The sequence below is a fragment of the Oncorhynchus mykiss genome, chromosome 26 (assembly GCF_057628025.1).
Source record: "Oncorhynchus mykiss isolate SJ-2025 chromosome 26, ASM5762802v1, whole genome shotgun sequence".
Taxonomy (NCBI): domain Eukaryota; kingdom Metazoa; phylum Chordata; class Actinopteri; order Salmoniformes; family Salmonidae; genus Oncorhynchus; species Oncorhynchus mykiss.
Genome location: NC_143047.1, coordinates 19,480,798 through 19,497,952, shown reverse-complemented (window position 1 = coordinate 19,497,952; position 17,155 = coordinate 19,480,798). Strand labels below are relative to the sequence as shown.

The 17,155-nt window shown below is 42.1% G+C and overlaps 1 protein-coding gene across 15 annotated transcripts in view; it reads left to right on the top strand.

Annotated features, from left to right (window-relative positions):
• The window catches only part of LOC110506541 (transcription factor 12), a 95,037-nt gene that overhangs the window by 10,603 nt on the left and 67,279 nt on the right, over positions 1–17,155 (top strand). For all 15 annotated transcript variants that reach the window (XM_090222336.1, XM_090222333.1, XM_090222332.1 and 12 more), the window contains exons 4-5: positions 10,746–10,828; positions 15,275–15,377. In XM_090222336.1, the coding sequence (XP_090078462.1) occupies positions 10,746–10,828; positions 15,275–15,377 (186 nt within the window). The remainder of the gene's footprint in view (positions 1–10,745; positions 10,829–15,274; positions 15,378–17,155) is intronic.

Here is a 17,155-nt window from a genome sequence, read left to right as displayed (position 1 = left end):
TAATCCCTCAGCAGTGGCTGGGCCAGCCTCTCCTATGTATAGATTTAGTTGCAACTGCATTTACAGTGAATGTGGCATGTTATTTTTAGGTCTGAGGTCTGAAATGTGTTTTTTTGCTGTGCTGTGCAAAATACCAATCAAATTGAAGTTCAATCTCTCCTCTTTTAAAATACTTGAGGATTAGTGCGTACCACTGATTTGTTCCTGGTTTTAATTTGTCTTTTGAAGGATTTACACTAATAAATTAAAGACGATGGACTCGAGCTAAATCTTTTGTAAAGCTCTCAACTTTCAATTCGTGCAACCTCATTTTGTTTGTTACCATGGCAATTATTGTAATGAAGGGAAATCATTTTCTCTTTGGCTTTGTTACATTATTGAATGAGGGAGAGGAAGCAGCCGCATGTGTTACATCCTTTACATCATAAATGGCAACATTAACATTTTATTTTTTATTTCAGATTAATAAAAAAACAGGATTTGAAGGAAATACTGATGACACTGCGCTGTGTGCTTTCCTAACATTTTTCTCCTTGTCTCTCAGCTGGATATATGTTCCTGCAAAATCTAATAATTATTACTGAGCTAGAAAACTGAAATATGAATCACTTATTATTTGACAGTTAGGTCCAGGTACTTAAAAGAGCTTTTTGATTATTTGTGCTAATCAACATTGATCAAAAAGGGTGATGAAAAGTGAGTTAATAAATTGAGAGAGCTTGTCGGTTATCCAACCTCCTTTTGGCCCTGTCCCAGGATCCTCTCTGACTGTGAAACAGATGGGACAGCAGAGGGGCACTGGTCATGCGCTCTGATTGGCTGTCACTCACTTTATTACATCATTAATATCGTCCCATCATGTTATTTCACTTTTGATACCAAAGAAGGGCTCTCTCACTCCCACATGTTCATCTCCATCACTATAAAACACGTCACGAGAAAGAGAAGATCACACAAGCCCAAATGAGTCAGGAAAGCCTGCTGTCCCCCTCCTATGAGTAGCGTGAGAGTAGCTTGCTGTGCTGACAGCCCTGCCATTGGTGTCAGGGACAGGGGAGAATGAGGGAACGTTTGGAACGTTCCCTCAGTCCACTGCCTACCAGGGCCTGTGTTATATTCAGCACAGCAGTTGGAGGCAGAGGAGTGGGACTCGATGGGCCTTCCTCTGCCATGTTGGCTAATTTATGGCCAGGAGCACAGGAATGAGAAGGGACTCTGTATCAGAAGGTGTGTGTGTGTGTGTGTGTGTGTGTGTGTGTGTGTGTGTGTGTGTATATATGTGTATGTGTATGTATGTGTGTGTGTGTGTGTGTGTGTGTGTGTGTGAGATAGTACTCAGCCCTCTGATGAGGGATCTGATAGTGCTGTTAGAATAGTCATAAGACACGACTCTGATTAAACCTACTAATGAGCAGCTCAATAAAACTAAGTCCTCCTGATGTAATAAACACGCTGCTGATTGCAGGAACCCACTGGCTAATCCTTTTGTGCTCCCGTGTTTGTTTCACCCTAAAAAGATCCACGCACGGTGAATGAATGAAGAGATATGACTTGTCTGCTTGTACGACCACACGAGAGCACTTCTCTGTAGTGAACCTTTCTACTGAGTGGATTGCAAGTTGAGGGTTTTTACAGTACAGGTTCTAGAGTAAATTGAGTCTGCAATTATGAGTATTTTTTGTTGTTGATGTAACATTACTTGAAATATTATTGTATAGCAGTATTAGAGTACTTACAGTTGAAGTCGGAAGTTTACATACACTTAGGTTGGAGTCATTAAAACTTGTTTTTCAACCACTACACAAATGTATTGTTAACAAACTATAGTTTTGGCAAGCCGGTTAGGACCTCTACTTTGTGCATGACGCAAGTAATTTTTCCAACAATTGTTGACAGACAGATTATTTCACTTATAATTCACTGTATCACAATTCCAGTGGGTCAGAAGTTTACATATACTAAGGTGACTGTGCCTTTAAACAGCTTGGAAATTCAGAAAATGATGTCATGGCTTTAGAAGCTTCTGATAGGCTAATTGACATCATTTGAGTCAATTGGAGGTGTACCTGTGGATGTATTTCAAGGCCTACCTTCAAACACAGTCCCTCGTTGCTTGACATCATAGGAAAATCAAAAGAAATCAGCCAAGACCTCAGAAAAAAATTGTAGATCTCCACAATTCTGGTTCATCCTTGGGAACAATTTCCAAATGCCTGAAGGTACCCCGTTCATCTGCACAAACAACATACTTTGGTGCGAAAAGTGCAAATCAATCCCAGAACAACAGCAAAGGATCTTGTGAAGATATTGGAGGAAACAGGTACAAAGTATCTATATCCACAGTAAAACGAGTCCTATATCAACATAACAGCAAGGAAGAAGCCACTGCTCCAAATCCGCCATAAAAAAAAGCCAGACTACAGTTGACAACTGCACATAGGGACAAAGATTGTACTTTTTGGAGAAATGTCCTCTGGTCTGATGAAAGAAAAATAGAACTGTTTGGCCATAATGACCATCGTTATGTTTGGAGGAAAAAGGGGGAGTCTTGCAAGCTGAAGAACACCATCCCAACCGTGAAGCACGGGGGTGGCAGCATCATGTTGTGGAAGTGCTTTGCTGCAGGAGGGACTGGTGCACTTCACAAAATAGATTGCATCATGAGGCAGGAAAAATTATGTGGATATATTGAAGCAACATCTCAAGACATCAGTCAGGAAGTTTAAACTTGGTCGCAAATGGGTCTTTCAAATGGACAATGACCCCAAGCATACTCCCTAAGTTGTGGCAAAATGCCTTAAGGACAACAAAGTCAAGGTATTGGAGTGGCCATCACAAAGCCCTGACCTCAATCCCATAGAAAATTTGTGGGCAGAACTGAAAAAGCGTGTGCGAGCAAGGAGGCCTACAAACCTGACTCAGTTACACCAGCTCTGTCAGGAGGAATGGGCCAAAATTCACCCAACTTATTGTGGGCAGATTGTGGAAGTCTACCGAAACGTTTGACACAAGTTAAACAATTTAAAGGCAATACTACCAAATACTAATTGAGTGTATGTAAACTACCGACCCACTGGGAATGTGATGAAATAAATAAAAGCTGAAATAAATCATTCTCTCTACTGTTATTCTGACATTTCACATTCTTAAAATAAAGTGGTGATCCTAACTGACCTACGACAGGGAATTTTTACTCGGATTAAATGCCAGGAATGGTGAAATACTTAGTTTAAATGTATATGGCTAAGGTGTATGTAAGCTTTCGACTTCAACTGTAGCTCATTTAGTCTGCCACTGTGCCTCGTTAAACTGTTTCTCAACCAGTTCAAGGCCTTTTGCCTTTTGAATGAAATATGAGTGGATTTGGTGTTTGTAAACATTTTAGATGCACGTTATTAACTAAAAACCTAAGGGAAATTGATTTATGTTAAATAGGAAACTCATTTATTCTGCATAACTACTGCACTCTGGCAGTTTATGTTATAGCAGAGATAAATTCCTCATATCTTTAGCCTGCGTGCTCCAGCTCCTCGAGAGGAAAAAGCACCTTTCCTCCGTAAGCCACTGTGAACATGTGGCGAGGGGCGCAGGCAGCAGCACAGGAAGGAAGTGTGGAAATTGCAGGGAATGAGAGTTTGGATTAATGCGTCTGAACTGGGCATACCCAGACAAATGCAGCAGAACCGCACTGCCAGGACCCTTCAAGGCCCCTCCGAAGTGTGCCAGAGAAACAGAGATAGCAAAACAAACATATACACCTCTGCAGCTTGAACAGAGGGAGATTGTGGTTTCTCCTTCGTGCCTTTTAATGACATGAATTTGAAGAGGCCATCGGTTGTGGGTTGTGTGTGCTCATCAGGGGGACTTTGGGCAAATACTGCAGCTTCGCCGGCTCAATACCTCTGCCTACCTAGAGATATTTCTACAAATTCAAATCACTAAGTATAAAACAAATTATGAAACTGATACTAATTATGTTTTATTTGATGACATTTGGCTATGTCAATATTAGGCTTGGGTGATATACCGTATACTGGGGTATTTCGAAATACCGACGGAATGATTTTCAATACTGTTAAAAAATATATATATACTTTTGGGGGGGGGGGTCACGGGGGCTGTCGAAGTGCGTGCTACCCCACTGCTTATTACTAATTATAAGTTAAATTTAACTATAAGAAATCTAACGGGTCAAATAATTTAAATCCAGCTCAGGGCTCCACCTATGCATTTGGTTTGTTAACTTGCTAACTAAGTGGCTAGATGTCAAGATCATGTATCTTGGACATTCAATCCCATCCTAGATCAAGATCCCTGTGCACATTCGAATATACTGTATACCCCGGTCTGGTACAGAAATGGTATGATGGTATGAAAATGTGGATACTGCCCAAACCTAGTCGATATCCCATATGAAATGCTTTTTTATTTAACAAAATGTATCTCTCTGCACACAATCAAAATGTTTTTGTTGTTGTTGTCTACTTCCTTGTGAGTTGTGAACAGTTTAGGGTACTCCAACACACACACAGCCCCAGTGAGGGGTTGTCCCTCGCAGCGAGCCGAGCCGGTCTCCATGTGACACGAGAGAGTAGCTGTTAGATTGGAAGTGAACAACCGAAAATAGCTCCCTTCTTTGCATACAGTCAAATCAGCTCAAGCTGTGCACTGTGGCAGACTTGGTTGTTCGGTTGCAGGCACTCTTGTTTGATGCATTTCATTAAAGATACCGTGACGAATTCAAATGTATATCTATCTATCGCTACAGCATGTCTTATTAACCTGCCTGCTGCCTGCCTCACGACTGTTTGCTCGGAGTTGGAGGGGATCCCGAAGGGGAAGCGTCTTGTCATTTGCTTGTCAAGGCCTCTGTCTGTGACAGCGCTTTGTGGATGACTGGATCTCAGTGCAGAGAGAGAGTCTGTCTAATGAAGACACTACGGCACTAGCTCTGACAAACCTCTCATTGCTACATGTGTATGGGGAAGTCACATTGTACATTGCACAAATTGGACTTAATTCAATTAACAGGCTGGTGAGCTCTTCAGAGCCTTGGCAGTTGTAGTAGTGGTAGTCTATTAGAAATATTAATTGTGAGGAGGTGAACATAGTAAACGGTAAACTTTTTTTGTCTGATTTTTATGATGGTTACTACCGTATGTGAAATAATCACTGTGTTGTTTACTTATTTTAACAATGAATCAAAAATCAATCACTATACCTGATGTCTTCATTGCTTTTTGACAAATATCAGTTGAGCGTAGTGATCATTATTTAAGATTCTGAGAATGTTTAGTTTATTATTTTAACCCCAGTGTAAATTCAGTCATGTAAGGTGAAGTATGAGGCTAGCTTGTTTACGTTTTCTGTATTGATGTTTCACTCCTAGACTATGTCTGGAGGACGTGTTTCCTCTCTGAGGAGGCAGAGCACAACTGGTAAAGACATGGTAATGCCTCGGCAGCCACAACTGTTTGCCATCATTTACGATGTTGCTTCCCTGTAGGTCCGTATCAATTGCAGCCCGCAGTGATTCCACAAGCGATGCCCGCTTGGTCTGAATGTTTGGTTTCCTAGCAATTTGGCAAAGAAAAACTGTGTTTTCAGTTCTGCCGAATGACTTGGACATCGCTTTGTGATGTCGCGTCTGGTGTGCTTGTTGTTTTTTGCAGTGGTCGTTCACAGTTGTGTGAAGTAACAAATGCATTTCTTTTTTCAGTGGTGTTTGCCAGAAAACAGGGTCCGTTTGAACAGTCGGTGCGGTGCCCTTTTGACTGTATGTCTGAGGGGATGTGGACACCTGCTCAACAGTTAAACTACAGAGGAGAGCAGACATTGCCAAGATAAATATTTGCCCTCCAATTCAAGGTTGTGTTCAAGTGTTTGATTTGAGACGTGGAGGATATTACGTGTTTGTTCCTGACAGTCAGTTGGCAGTGATGTAAGCTCCGGTTCCCCACACTGAACACCTCTGTTCACTAGATCAGAGTACTCAGAACATAACAGCCATGCTCAGTGGCTGTGGAATATGTGGTTTCATGTGAGGTTATTCATAATACTAAACATTTGCTGTTCAGGCTACCTCATTTAAATGATGCTGTAGATTTGATTTGTATTTTGCACTGTGACAGAGTTCCAATGTTTAGTGTGGCTTATTTGGATGAAATGTTCTTACTAGCTCAAGCAGAGTTACAATGAGTTGTTTGTCTGTATTCAGTCTCTATCCATAAATCTGTAAATAAACAATGTTGGAATTTCTTTGATGTATACATTTTGTTCTTCAAGATGTTGGGTTTCCATACAGTTATGTAGCAGTTATGTCATAAGGTAGCAGATGAAATGTAAGAATGTTAGCTACCCTTTTTACATTTTTACTGTTGTGACAATCTCACTTAAAAAAAAGAGTTCAGTGCCTAGGATGTTGTGAGAAAGGGTGTGATTTTAACGGTGCTCCTAAGCTTCTCTTCCGAGCTCCTGTGTAACCGTAAATATATTTGCCACTGATTTCTTTAAATAGTGCAGAAAGAGGTGTTGGTATGCATTGAGGAATTGATCGCACATATGTAGTTCAGCTAGTTCTAGGCATACATGTAGATCAGCAAGACATTTCCTGTCCTTATTTTTGGGAGATTGTTTTCCTCTGAAGAAACGGTAACCTCTGACAGGATAATAGCAGAAAACGTCTTTATTTTTATAAACCGAAAATATTATAGACCCTAGAAATGCTTTTAGTTGAACTTAAAGCGGGTACAGGATGTTTTTATTCGACTATTCTGAATAGAAAAGAAAGTTCTGGATCTGACTGTTCCTAGGCTGCATCGGCTCGCAGAGACTACAATGACTACGGAGACTACAATGACTACAGAGACTACAATGACTACGGAGACTACAGAGACTGCAATGACTGCGGAGACTACAGAGACTACAATGACTACGGAGACTATAATGACTACAGAGACTGCAATGACTACAATGACTACGGAGACTACAATGACTACAGAGACTGCGGAGACTATAGAGACTGCAATGACTACAGAGACTGCAATGACTACAGAGACTGCAATGACTACAGAGACTACAATGACTACAGAGACGACTACAGAGACTACAGAGACTACAACGACCACAAAGACTATAGAGACTACAACGACCACAAAGACTATAGACACTACAATGACCACAAACACTATAGAGACTACAATGACTACAAAGACTACAGAGACTACAACGACCACAAAGACTATAGAGACTACAACGACCACAAAGACTATAAACACTACAACGACCACAAAGACTACAGAGACTACAATGACTACAAATACTTCAGAGACTACAACAACTACAAAGAATACAACGATTACAGAGACTATAGAGACTACAGGCAAATGAGTACCAGGTTGTGTGTCAGGCTGCATTTTGAAATGCACAACACAAGTACTGTGACTGACTGTGATCAGTTATTTGTATTTTGTTTTATTGCTAAGGGCTTCATAAAAGTATGCCAACCTAAGACCTCTCCTAGGAGTTAGTCTCCTATGTCCAGAGTGCCCTTCAAATGTTATTTTAATCAATGAACAAAGAATTGCTTTGACTTCTTCCTAAATACTAAACTGAACAACATTTTGAGGATATCTAATGACTGCCAGACTTGAAAACAGGATAGACAAAGATTTTTACACAGAGCAAGTGCCCGTGCCAAGTTAAATCCATATTTAAATCCTCTATTCGACATACACTGCATGTAAATGAACATTCTTTGGCATAGGTTTATGCAGTGGGGGCACGCCAGAGAGCAAAATCCCACTTTAGTCAAACTGAAGCATTCATATCTGCATAATGTCTTTGTCTATTTCCTGTTCAATTCTATAATTGAGAACTAGGGTTCTGAAATAATTAGAAGAGGGTCTTTGCCACACACACATGCACAGCTGACAATGTGGCTGTCAATGCAGTGCAGTATGATTCCATGTTAAGTGTGTGACCAGTGTGCTGGGTTGCGGAGTGGAGTGGATATATGATGGAGTTTGTTCCAGAGCAGAGCAGAGCTTCCACAGATGGGGCTGACAGGTCTGTGTGCCATACCTCTGAACCTCTGAACCTCTGAAGCCCTAGCAGCAGGACATGGGCACCCTGTTCCATAAAACCTGTTACACATCAAACGTGATGAAAGTGATGAATGGTAGGTGAATATGGACTGTATTAAGAGCAGATGAAACCTGGATGATATTACAGACAGGTGGAATTGATCTTATAATACATTTGTCAGGCTACAGAAATAGTATGCCTCTATCTTTTATTTGCTTAACTGTTGGTGTGTGTGTGACCTCAGCTACTGTAGCAGTGTCTCATGACGTTGGTTGTCAGTGATTTGGTGGATGGTTGAATGGAGTGGCTGACTCATAACAGTAGAAACCACAGAGAGACGGTTCCTTCCTTCCAAGCCAAATGGAACCGATCTGAGTCCCTGGGCCACTTTCTTTCAAACCTTGTAGTCTGTTAGCTTAGAATTGACATCACAGATGTGCATTTAGATATTTCTTCCAGAGATATTAGTAATGCATTCCACATTAGAAATAGAAAATAAAAGCCTAATTACTCCCCAGAGAAGGACTTCCCTGTGCTGTAGATACAAAACCCATGTCATTTTCCCTAACATTTCACCTATCAATAGCAGCCATATTTATGTTTCTCTAGAGAACAAAAAGGATGAATATTCCTGAAGAAACGGCATAAGCACGGAAGAATCAAAAACGACATCTGCGCAAATACCACTGGTGTTTACATTCATAATATAACCAGCCCATTCACGCATTTATATTTGTTTGTTAATTAACCCCTTGAAGAGAATGCTTAAGAATATCATGTTGCTATTCCGTAGATGACTATTTTAGAATTATCTCCTCCTTTGAAGACAACTCTACCGCTCTGTGTTTGTCTCGATCAGTGTGAAGCATAGTGATATTGTGTTGTCCCTGGCTGGTGTAGCTATATCTGTAGTCGTGTGTAGAGAGAGGACCCTGGAGCCCCAGGCAGGAGCTGGCAGTCAGGACAGAGACTAGAGACTGGAGCTGGTGACAACTAGTGCCCTAAAGGTCGCACTACAGTCAGAGTCAGGTGCTACAGCTAGTGTGGAGTACAGCGTTTCCCCCTTTTGGAATGTTATATTATTATGTGTAGTGTTAACATGTTATTTCACTTTTGAAAAGTGTATTACTGTGTATTGCTAGAGTATGCCAATGAAGGTGCCATGAGTTGAGTTGAGTTGACTGCTGCACTCTGCCAGCCTCACATTGGCCGGCCTCTACATTGTCTTTGGCACGGGGTCTAGCCCGCACATCGTGATTGTGTGATGTAGGCCTAGTTCTTTTTCACGGTGGAAAAGTCTACTTCTCCCCTCGCTAAAAGGCCTGTTTGTTCTACTCATGCAAATGCAGATAGCTGGTGTTTAGTGTGTGCCCAGCCATGCGGTCAAGTGGCACGTTCAGGCAACCGAAGACGTATGGTTTTTTGTCACTAATATTTTGAAATGTTCAACAAATGAAAGTGGATTACAGGCCCTCTGAGAGTCTGTGTTATGGTTTAAAGGTTTGATTCATTGTATATACAATTCCTTTAAATCTGATCTGTTATATTTGAGAGTGGAAGCAAATGAATGGTATTGCAGTTTTCTGAAGCAGGGTGAAATGACAAAGGGAACAATCAATAACTTGCAAAATGTTGATGTTACTCCCCCTCCTACAATTATGTAGCTTACAGGGGGCCGGGAGTGGAATGCTGTTACCTACAAAACAATATTGTCTCAAACAGCGTGAAGAATCTCAGAATCATATCTCTTTACTGAGCAGGCCCCATAAATGTAATTTCGAAGGTCAGATATTATATTTGTTCATCACATAGCAGATGTTGAATTCATGCAATTGTGTCAACGTTATTGATTTATTTGTTTATCTATTATTTTATTTTGCTGTCTTTGGAAACATGGACTTTTTAAAAATGAGTTTTAGGAAGTTTCAGTGCTCAGCTGTTTTGACAGGGCTGGACTATACATCACTGCCAAATCATCCAGCTCTAGTGCTCTGAAGCACATTTTGAGCATGCACACATGCTAAGGAGTGCACATTTTTTTGTCCGTGATTTATGTAAACCAAAATAAATGATGCCGTGAAAATGTGCCTGACACTCGTAAGGCAGCACAGCCTTTGAATAGAGGTATAACAGATTAGTCACTTTCTTCTACTCTGCTCTGTTGTCTGTCCTCCTGCCAAGAGAATGGCAGCATGCTCGCTCGCCCAGGGACAGACATGACTGTAGATGCACTGTTATGTCTTTTGTTAAACCAGGCCCCTGGAGAACTGAGAGGCTGTTGCTATGAGACATTAGACGTGTGAAATATCTCTGCCCTGTTTGATTAACTGCAGCCTTCGCCTTTTGATTCAGGAGAGGCCATAAAGAAATGTTAAAAACAATCACTTTGGATAGCAATGCAACTTTGCAATTCATTTGTTAAATCACATTTTGAATAGTGTCTAATTCAGTTCCTCTAGGGGTACACTGGTTCCTGTCCTGTGTTGTATGGCCCCTCTCTTTCTGTGTTTGTTTATATGTGTAACCTGTCACTCCAGCTCTGTCTAACTGTTAAATGTCTGTGTGTGTGAGATTAGAGAGTGTGTGTGTGTGTGTGTGTGTGTTGGTGAGGAGTCTGAGGACACGGTGCTGATGGAGTTGTGCATCTCTTCTTCTGACAGGTATGGATGAGAGGCCGAGCCAGGCATCGTCCTCCTGGGCCCCAGGTGGCCAGTCGTCCAGTCCCTCCTACGAGTCCTCCAGGGTAAGAACCCTGGCCCACTCACGCCCTGTGCACTCTCTCACCTCACTCCCCGTGCACTCCCTCACCTCACTCCTCTGTCTCCCTCACCTCACTCCTCTGTCTCCCTCACCTCACCCCTCTGTCTCCCTCTGCCTGGCCTTTCTGCACCACATCATTTAACACTCATTACATCAACGTGTTACATTACGTTCACAGCTCACTGCAGAGGCAGGGAGGGAGAGAGCACCAGTCATGTTGTGTGACCTGTAATTGGCATAATTTTATTTTCCAGAATGACCTAATTGCATGGCACCGATATCCTCTTTAGTGATGGGTTTAAATATTTTGTCATTTGCGTTGGATTATTTGCGCTAAACTGAAATATGAAGCATTTGTCAGGGGAAGCTGATTAATGTTGTGTGTTTTGGAACATTATGGCTACATTGTGGAATTTCTGAATTGGGGGAAATTACTCCACCATTTGTAGATCTATGCCAATATTAGGATTTAAAGTGCAAACTATATTTATGGTAGTGGACATCAATGGAAATATTGTTCGTTTTGGTTGATTGAAATTATAACTGTGTCTAATGTTTATATTAGGTCATGAATATTCCTTAGAAATGATTTCAGTACCAGCAACAAGTGATTAATTCATTCTTTCCATTGGGATTTCCAGACTCATGAAATATTTTGGCAGTAATTCAAATGTTATTTCAGATACATGATCAGTTGCGTTGAATTTATCATGCATCATGCAAAGAGATACAAAAATAGAATGATGCATGACATGAACTGGTTTGTATGGCATTTCTGTTCAAAGTGTGAATATCTATTCTGTGTCTCTGTATTTGTTGTTTGTCTCCTACACCATGGTGGTTCTGGGTGCCCTGTATGAATTTCATTTAACGTCAATCTCCTGTCACTTTCCATCAGAAATCAGTTAAATGTCAGGTCTGCTCGGCCCGCATTACCCTGTTTATTTTCCAATGCCCTTCCCGAATGAACCTCTACAGGCTATGGTTCCATCGGCTGCCTGATCCGAATTATAAGATGTAGACGTTTGAGATATCTTTGCTTTAGGTGCATATAAATCAGTGTTTCTGACATTGCAAGGGGGCGGGCATCAGTAAGCAGACAGCTGTTTGTGCCTCCATACTGCACACAAACATGCACAAAAAAAACACACACACAAACTTCCACATACATTCACACATACATGCACACAGATATGCATGGATGCACACACATATGCCAGAGAGCCAGAGAGATGGGGTTGTTTGTCCAGGTTTTACAGGTGTTTTGTCAACGTGATTACTCATGTAGGCCAGAGAAGAAGACTTGCTCTGAAATAACCATTCTCATTATATGGGATGGGATTTCTTCTAGTTTCTCTGCACAGCAAATTGCAGGGTCCTCTTAACTTACACCTTATTCCAAACCATTTCTTTTATTGGCAGCGCATGCTATTTGGGAGATTTTGTAAACATAATTGAGAGTGAGTATGGACACAACATACCTACTATACACTGCCTGGTGTCCAGCCTGTCAAAGGTTCATCTGGATGACTTTGACCAAAGAGAATGGAGACAATCTCTTTAATCCCCAGGCACATTTGATCTCTGCCTGCACCAGTACATCTGTCCATTCATCACTCTGTCTGTCCGTACAGACCATGGTGTGCTATGTCTTTGTGCCTCTGCTGCCCCACAGTCCTGCGCCATATTCACGTTGAAGCAGTGTACCTAAAATGCAGTTACAATGTTCACTAGCAATGTGCTGATTGCACAGGTAAATAGCCTGCAGCAGCAGCACACATGCACAGATACTACTTGGTACTACTTGGTTGTTATCCAGTGGTATTTATAGCACAATGGCGCTTATTCCCAAATAAGAGGAAGATTGTCCTCTGATTTTGAGATGTGGTTTAGATCTTCATCTGAGATTTGGAAATAATGGGATTATTAGGTTTATCAGTGTGTTTCTAGCCGTAGAGCTGAGGCTCAGCCTGAAGACAGGGAGGAGTCTAGGAACAGAACCCTTTACATCCATTAAACAGTAGACAAGCACTTATCTACGGTTCAGCTTTTGTCTCAAAAATCGTATTTCCATAATTCTCATTGCAATGTTTCCTAAATTGTGTTCAGCGACAATACTAAGGAAGGTTTCCCAGAAGAAACATTTTTCGGAAAAGCGCGTTTCTGTTATTCAAAGAGTTCAGTGTAGTGTGTCTGTCCGAGCGGGGCCTGCTTGGGTGCTTCAAGCTAACAGTGTATGATTAGTGGACTGTGAACAGACTCCAGCCCTCCGTGCTGACCTTGGCTTCCAGCCAGCCAACGTATCATGGGCAGTTGTGGCTGCAGGCCGGCCGTCTGACAGACGGGGTTGTGCCCAACGCCACCGCACGCCCCAGCCCTGCCGCGACACTCACCCCGTACACGTCCATCACACCCGTATCATGCCTCCCCAAGCCGCCGTGGTGCAGCCACACATTCACCTGGGACAGCACAGACCATCTAGGAGATGACTTTTTAAACTCTGTGGCGAGGGATAGGGGCAAGGCAGGAGCTGTGGCCTGCATGCTTAAGTAGTGATTTGACAGTTATGTAGCCGGCGGTAACTGGCCCCGTTGGTCGCAGTGACAGCATGTGTTAGTGTCTGGGCCGACGTAGCCGAGCAGTGTTTGTAAATGATGAGGGTTTTGTGATTGATGATCTAATGGTCCCAGAGGAGCAGACACAGGGTGGGCTGGGTAGTGTGATCTCACCCTGACCATTATCCCCTCTGCCTTTCTTCTCTCTGGTCCTCCCTACCTGCCCCTCCTCGCTGGCCTTTTCCAGCTCTGTGGCAGCTGTCTCCACCAGGGAAGAAAAGACCAGGAGGAGATAGAGGACTGAGATGTCCAGATTAGAGTCGTTCATTACTTACTACTCTTTGTTTTATTTGGTTAAATGTCAGTGGAAACACACCTGGGGGATTTGATTTGTAGTGCAGGAGAGGTTTGTATGGGTTGTTGTTGCCTGCCTGTGTTTATGTGTGTGTTTTGTGTGTATGTATGTGTGTATGTATGTGTGTATGTATGTGTTTTGTGTGTGTGTGTGTGTGTGTGTGTGTGTGTGTGTGTTTCGGAGCCTCTCACAGGGGTGGTGTTATTAGTGAGTCCGTTCATGGCGTGATTAACGGGGAGCGCGGCCTGGCAGGAACACAATGGGGAATCTCTGTGGATTCCCTCGACACAGCACAACACTCCACTGCCTTTGAAATTACTCCATCACCGTCCGCTCACAGAAAAAGATGGATAATAAGATTTACTTTTTTACTGTGTGTTGAATGCAGAGGGTACGAGTTGGGGGAAAAAAGCGCTATAGAAATTCTCGTCCAGTGCTGCTCGGTCCCTCCGGTGGGAGTTAATGTAGTTTGGAAGGACGCATTTGACTGGAGCGCAGGAGGATTTTCACAGGGCCTGGGATTAGCACTGCTACAGAGTATCTTTTATTGCAGGGGACCCTGAGTTTTCAAAGACCATACTGTGACCGATATTTAGACCTAAGCTCCTGAAGCTGATAACTGTCATGAAAGGCCGCAGGAGAAAAAGGCAATTTTTTAAGCTGCAGGTACCTTGGTAGGATGGAGGGCGGCAGTCTTCTCTGTCATAGGCTATAATACCCTGTAATTAAATGTTTTAAATTAAAATCAATATTGTCACAGTATATAGAGGTTTTTAATTATCGTAAGTGAGTGAAATTTGTTTTCATTCATAGACCAAAAAAATCCTTAAAAATACAAAGCCGCATGTGTTGCGTTTAGTGTTAGTGTTGCTTGGCAACGTTTTGAGACTTGCTGTCTTTGGCTAAACAAATACACCACCTACAAGGGTTATGGGGGAAACATTTTAAAACTGATCTTGGAAATGGGTATCGCATTTTATGAGAGGTTTGCTAGGATCTCTTGGACTGGTTCACGACAGACTCTTGTAGGACATTGGAAGATGAATCTCTGCAACTACGCCTTAGAATTGACACAAGTCACTGATGCTGTTATGTATCCATTTGGACTAAGGATTTTTCCTAATTGTTTTCATCCATATGTGAATGTGCTTGTTTGTGCATCATGCATGTTCTGATCCATGTAATGTGTGTACAATTAACATGTCAACATGTCTTCTCTCAAAAAGCCCATTGCCTCTTCAGATCCACAGAATTACATGTGCATCATTAACCTTGTATTTTCTAATCCTGAAACGTGGCATATGCGTTGACAGGCTCATCAGGGTTCTGTTTTACTGCTTTTACAATCAGTCAGAGATGGAAAAAAGTCATTTTTAATGACGGAAAGGAGAAAAATGTACAGTTTCAAGGGACAGTTGACCAATTGTGCTCTCCTTCCTCAGTAATTAGTGTACTGTCATAGCACTCAATTAGCCAAGCAGCCTAATAATGTGTTTAATACTCTGATCTCTCCCCCCAGGGTTTGGCAGACAGCCCTCATTATGGTGATCACATGAGTGACAGTCGATTAGTGTCCCATGAAGGATTGTCCCAGACACCTTTTATGAACTCCAGCATAATGGGTAAGTAGGTCTCACCCCTCACATGCCCACAGGTCTCAGAGATCCATTTTATTTTATTTTTAAAACTCCCTTTAGCCCTGTGTGGACAAGGCATGTCACGCTTCTGGAAGTGGCAGCCCTCACAGCCGTGCTAGGTCAAGCAGTGTTTTTCCACTTCCTCTCCTCTCCTCTCCTCTCCTCTCCTCTCCTCTCCTCTCCTCTCTCGCCTTACTTCACCCTCTCTCTCCTCGTCCTGTGGTGACCGTCTTCAGAAGTTGACCCTCCCCCAGGGTGGAAGTCACACCATCAGTACAGTTTTCCATCACAAAAGACTGTTTTCTAGCTATCAGAAAAGCCACCGGCAACTTCCAGTGGCAGGGGAGGTGGTGTCTAAGGAAGGGGGGTTAACCAAGCAGATGTGCCAGAGACCATTTCATACAAAAACAGCCCACCATCACCATTGTGGGATATCATTCAGGATTTCTAATAGATGCTTGAATGGCAGGTGATCTGTGATGGTTTATGCAGACTTAGCGTTTGGGTTTGTTAAATCATGCGTAGCCTGATTGTGCTGCTCTGATGTTGCACCACCACCTCCATTTGTGTGCTACCAGCAGCAGTATGATAATTCCCTTCCAAATAAAAACATTTATTTTGAAGCCAGTAGTGACTCCATTCAGATTGGGAGGCTTTTGGAGATTTAGGAGATTGAATTTACTGTGCTGGTCCTTTGCCATCCCAGTATATAATCACTGTTGAGTATGAACAGATAAGAATGATGATCACTGGTTAAAAAAATCCCCATCATAACACCATATTATAGATTTATCAAACCTAAATTGTGGGTTAGAATGTCTAAAGTTATTTATTCCCCCCTGATGTGATAGATACATTCTAACAATTAAAAGCTATATATTACACTGGCCTTTCTCCTGGAGTCATTGTGATGTGTTAGCACATGACAGTTTAATGGGCAACTGAATCCCCGGCTCATTGTAAGATTGCCCTGGAGACTGGTTGCCATGCAAGGTGGATAGTTTACGGATGGGTGCTGGTGCAGGAGACGACTGAAAATGAAATGTTATCTTTGTGGCGATTGATCACAGGATGCGTCTGGGAGGGTGGGCTCCTCTCTGTTCTCCGGCTCTGGCTGTAATTATGCTTATAAGTGGCACAATATGGAAATGATCTGCTGCAATGATGTGTCAGGGCATTAGACAATCTGATTGTGGGCCTAAATAGCCTGTGCTTATCAGAGGCTGGGATTGGAAGATGAGCCTGGTCTTCAATACAATTGAATTTCAGCAGTAATATCTGGGATTTACATGGAATTACCTAGTTTGGGGCGACATTATTAAATCAAGCTTGAAAGGTTATTCCTCACCAATGAAAGAGGTGGAACACGCATGCAGGGACATTATACAATTATGCATTACAACTATACACGCAGCATTTCCAAGGGAACCCTCTGGTTGTACAGTACTACGTGACCCATTTTTGTTTGATCTCACCATTGGAGTTTTACAACCCAGCCATGGTCATCTAAATGGATTATCTTAATCCAAATCTCAATGGTCTGCAGTTTCCTTCGACAAATATTTGGATGATGTTTGGATACCCTTTGTTTAGATACCTCAGTGTATGTGGTTACTCAAGACATTTAAAAGAAGAGAACATGTTTTGAAGGATTGGAAGCATAGGTTCAATGACTCACTGCCACATTTACTGAGCCTTATTTTTGGTATTGTATTTGGCATTGTATACGAATGGATATTGTTCTGATTTGAGTGTTTATATTA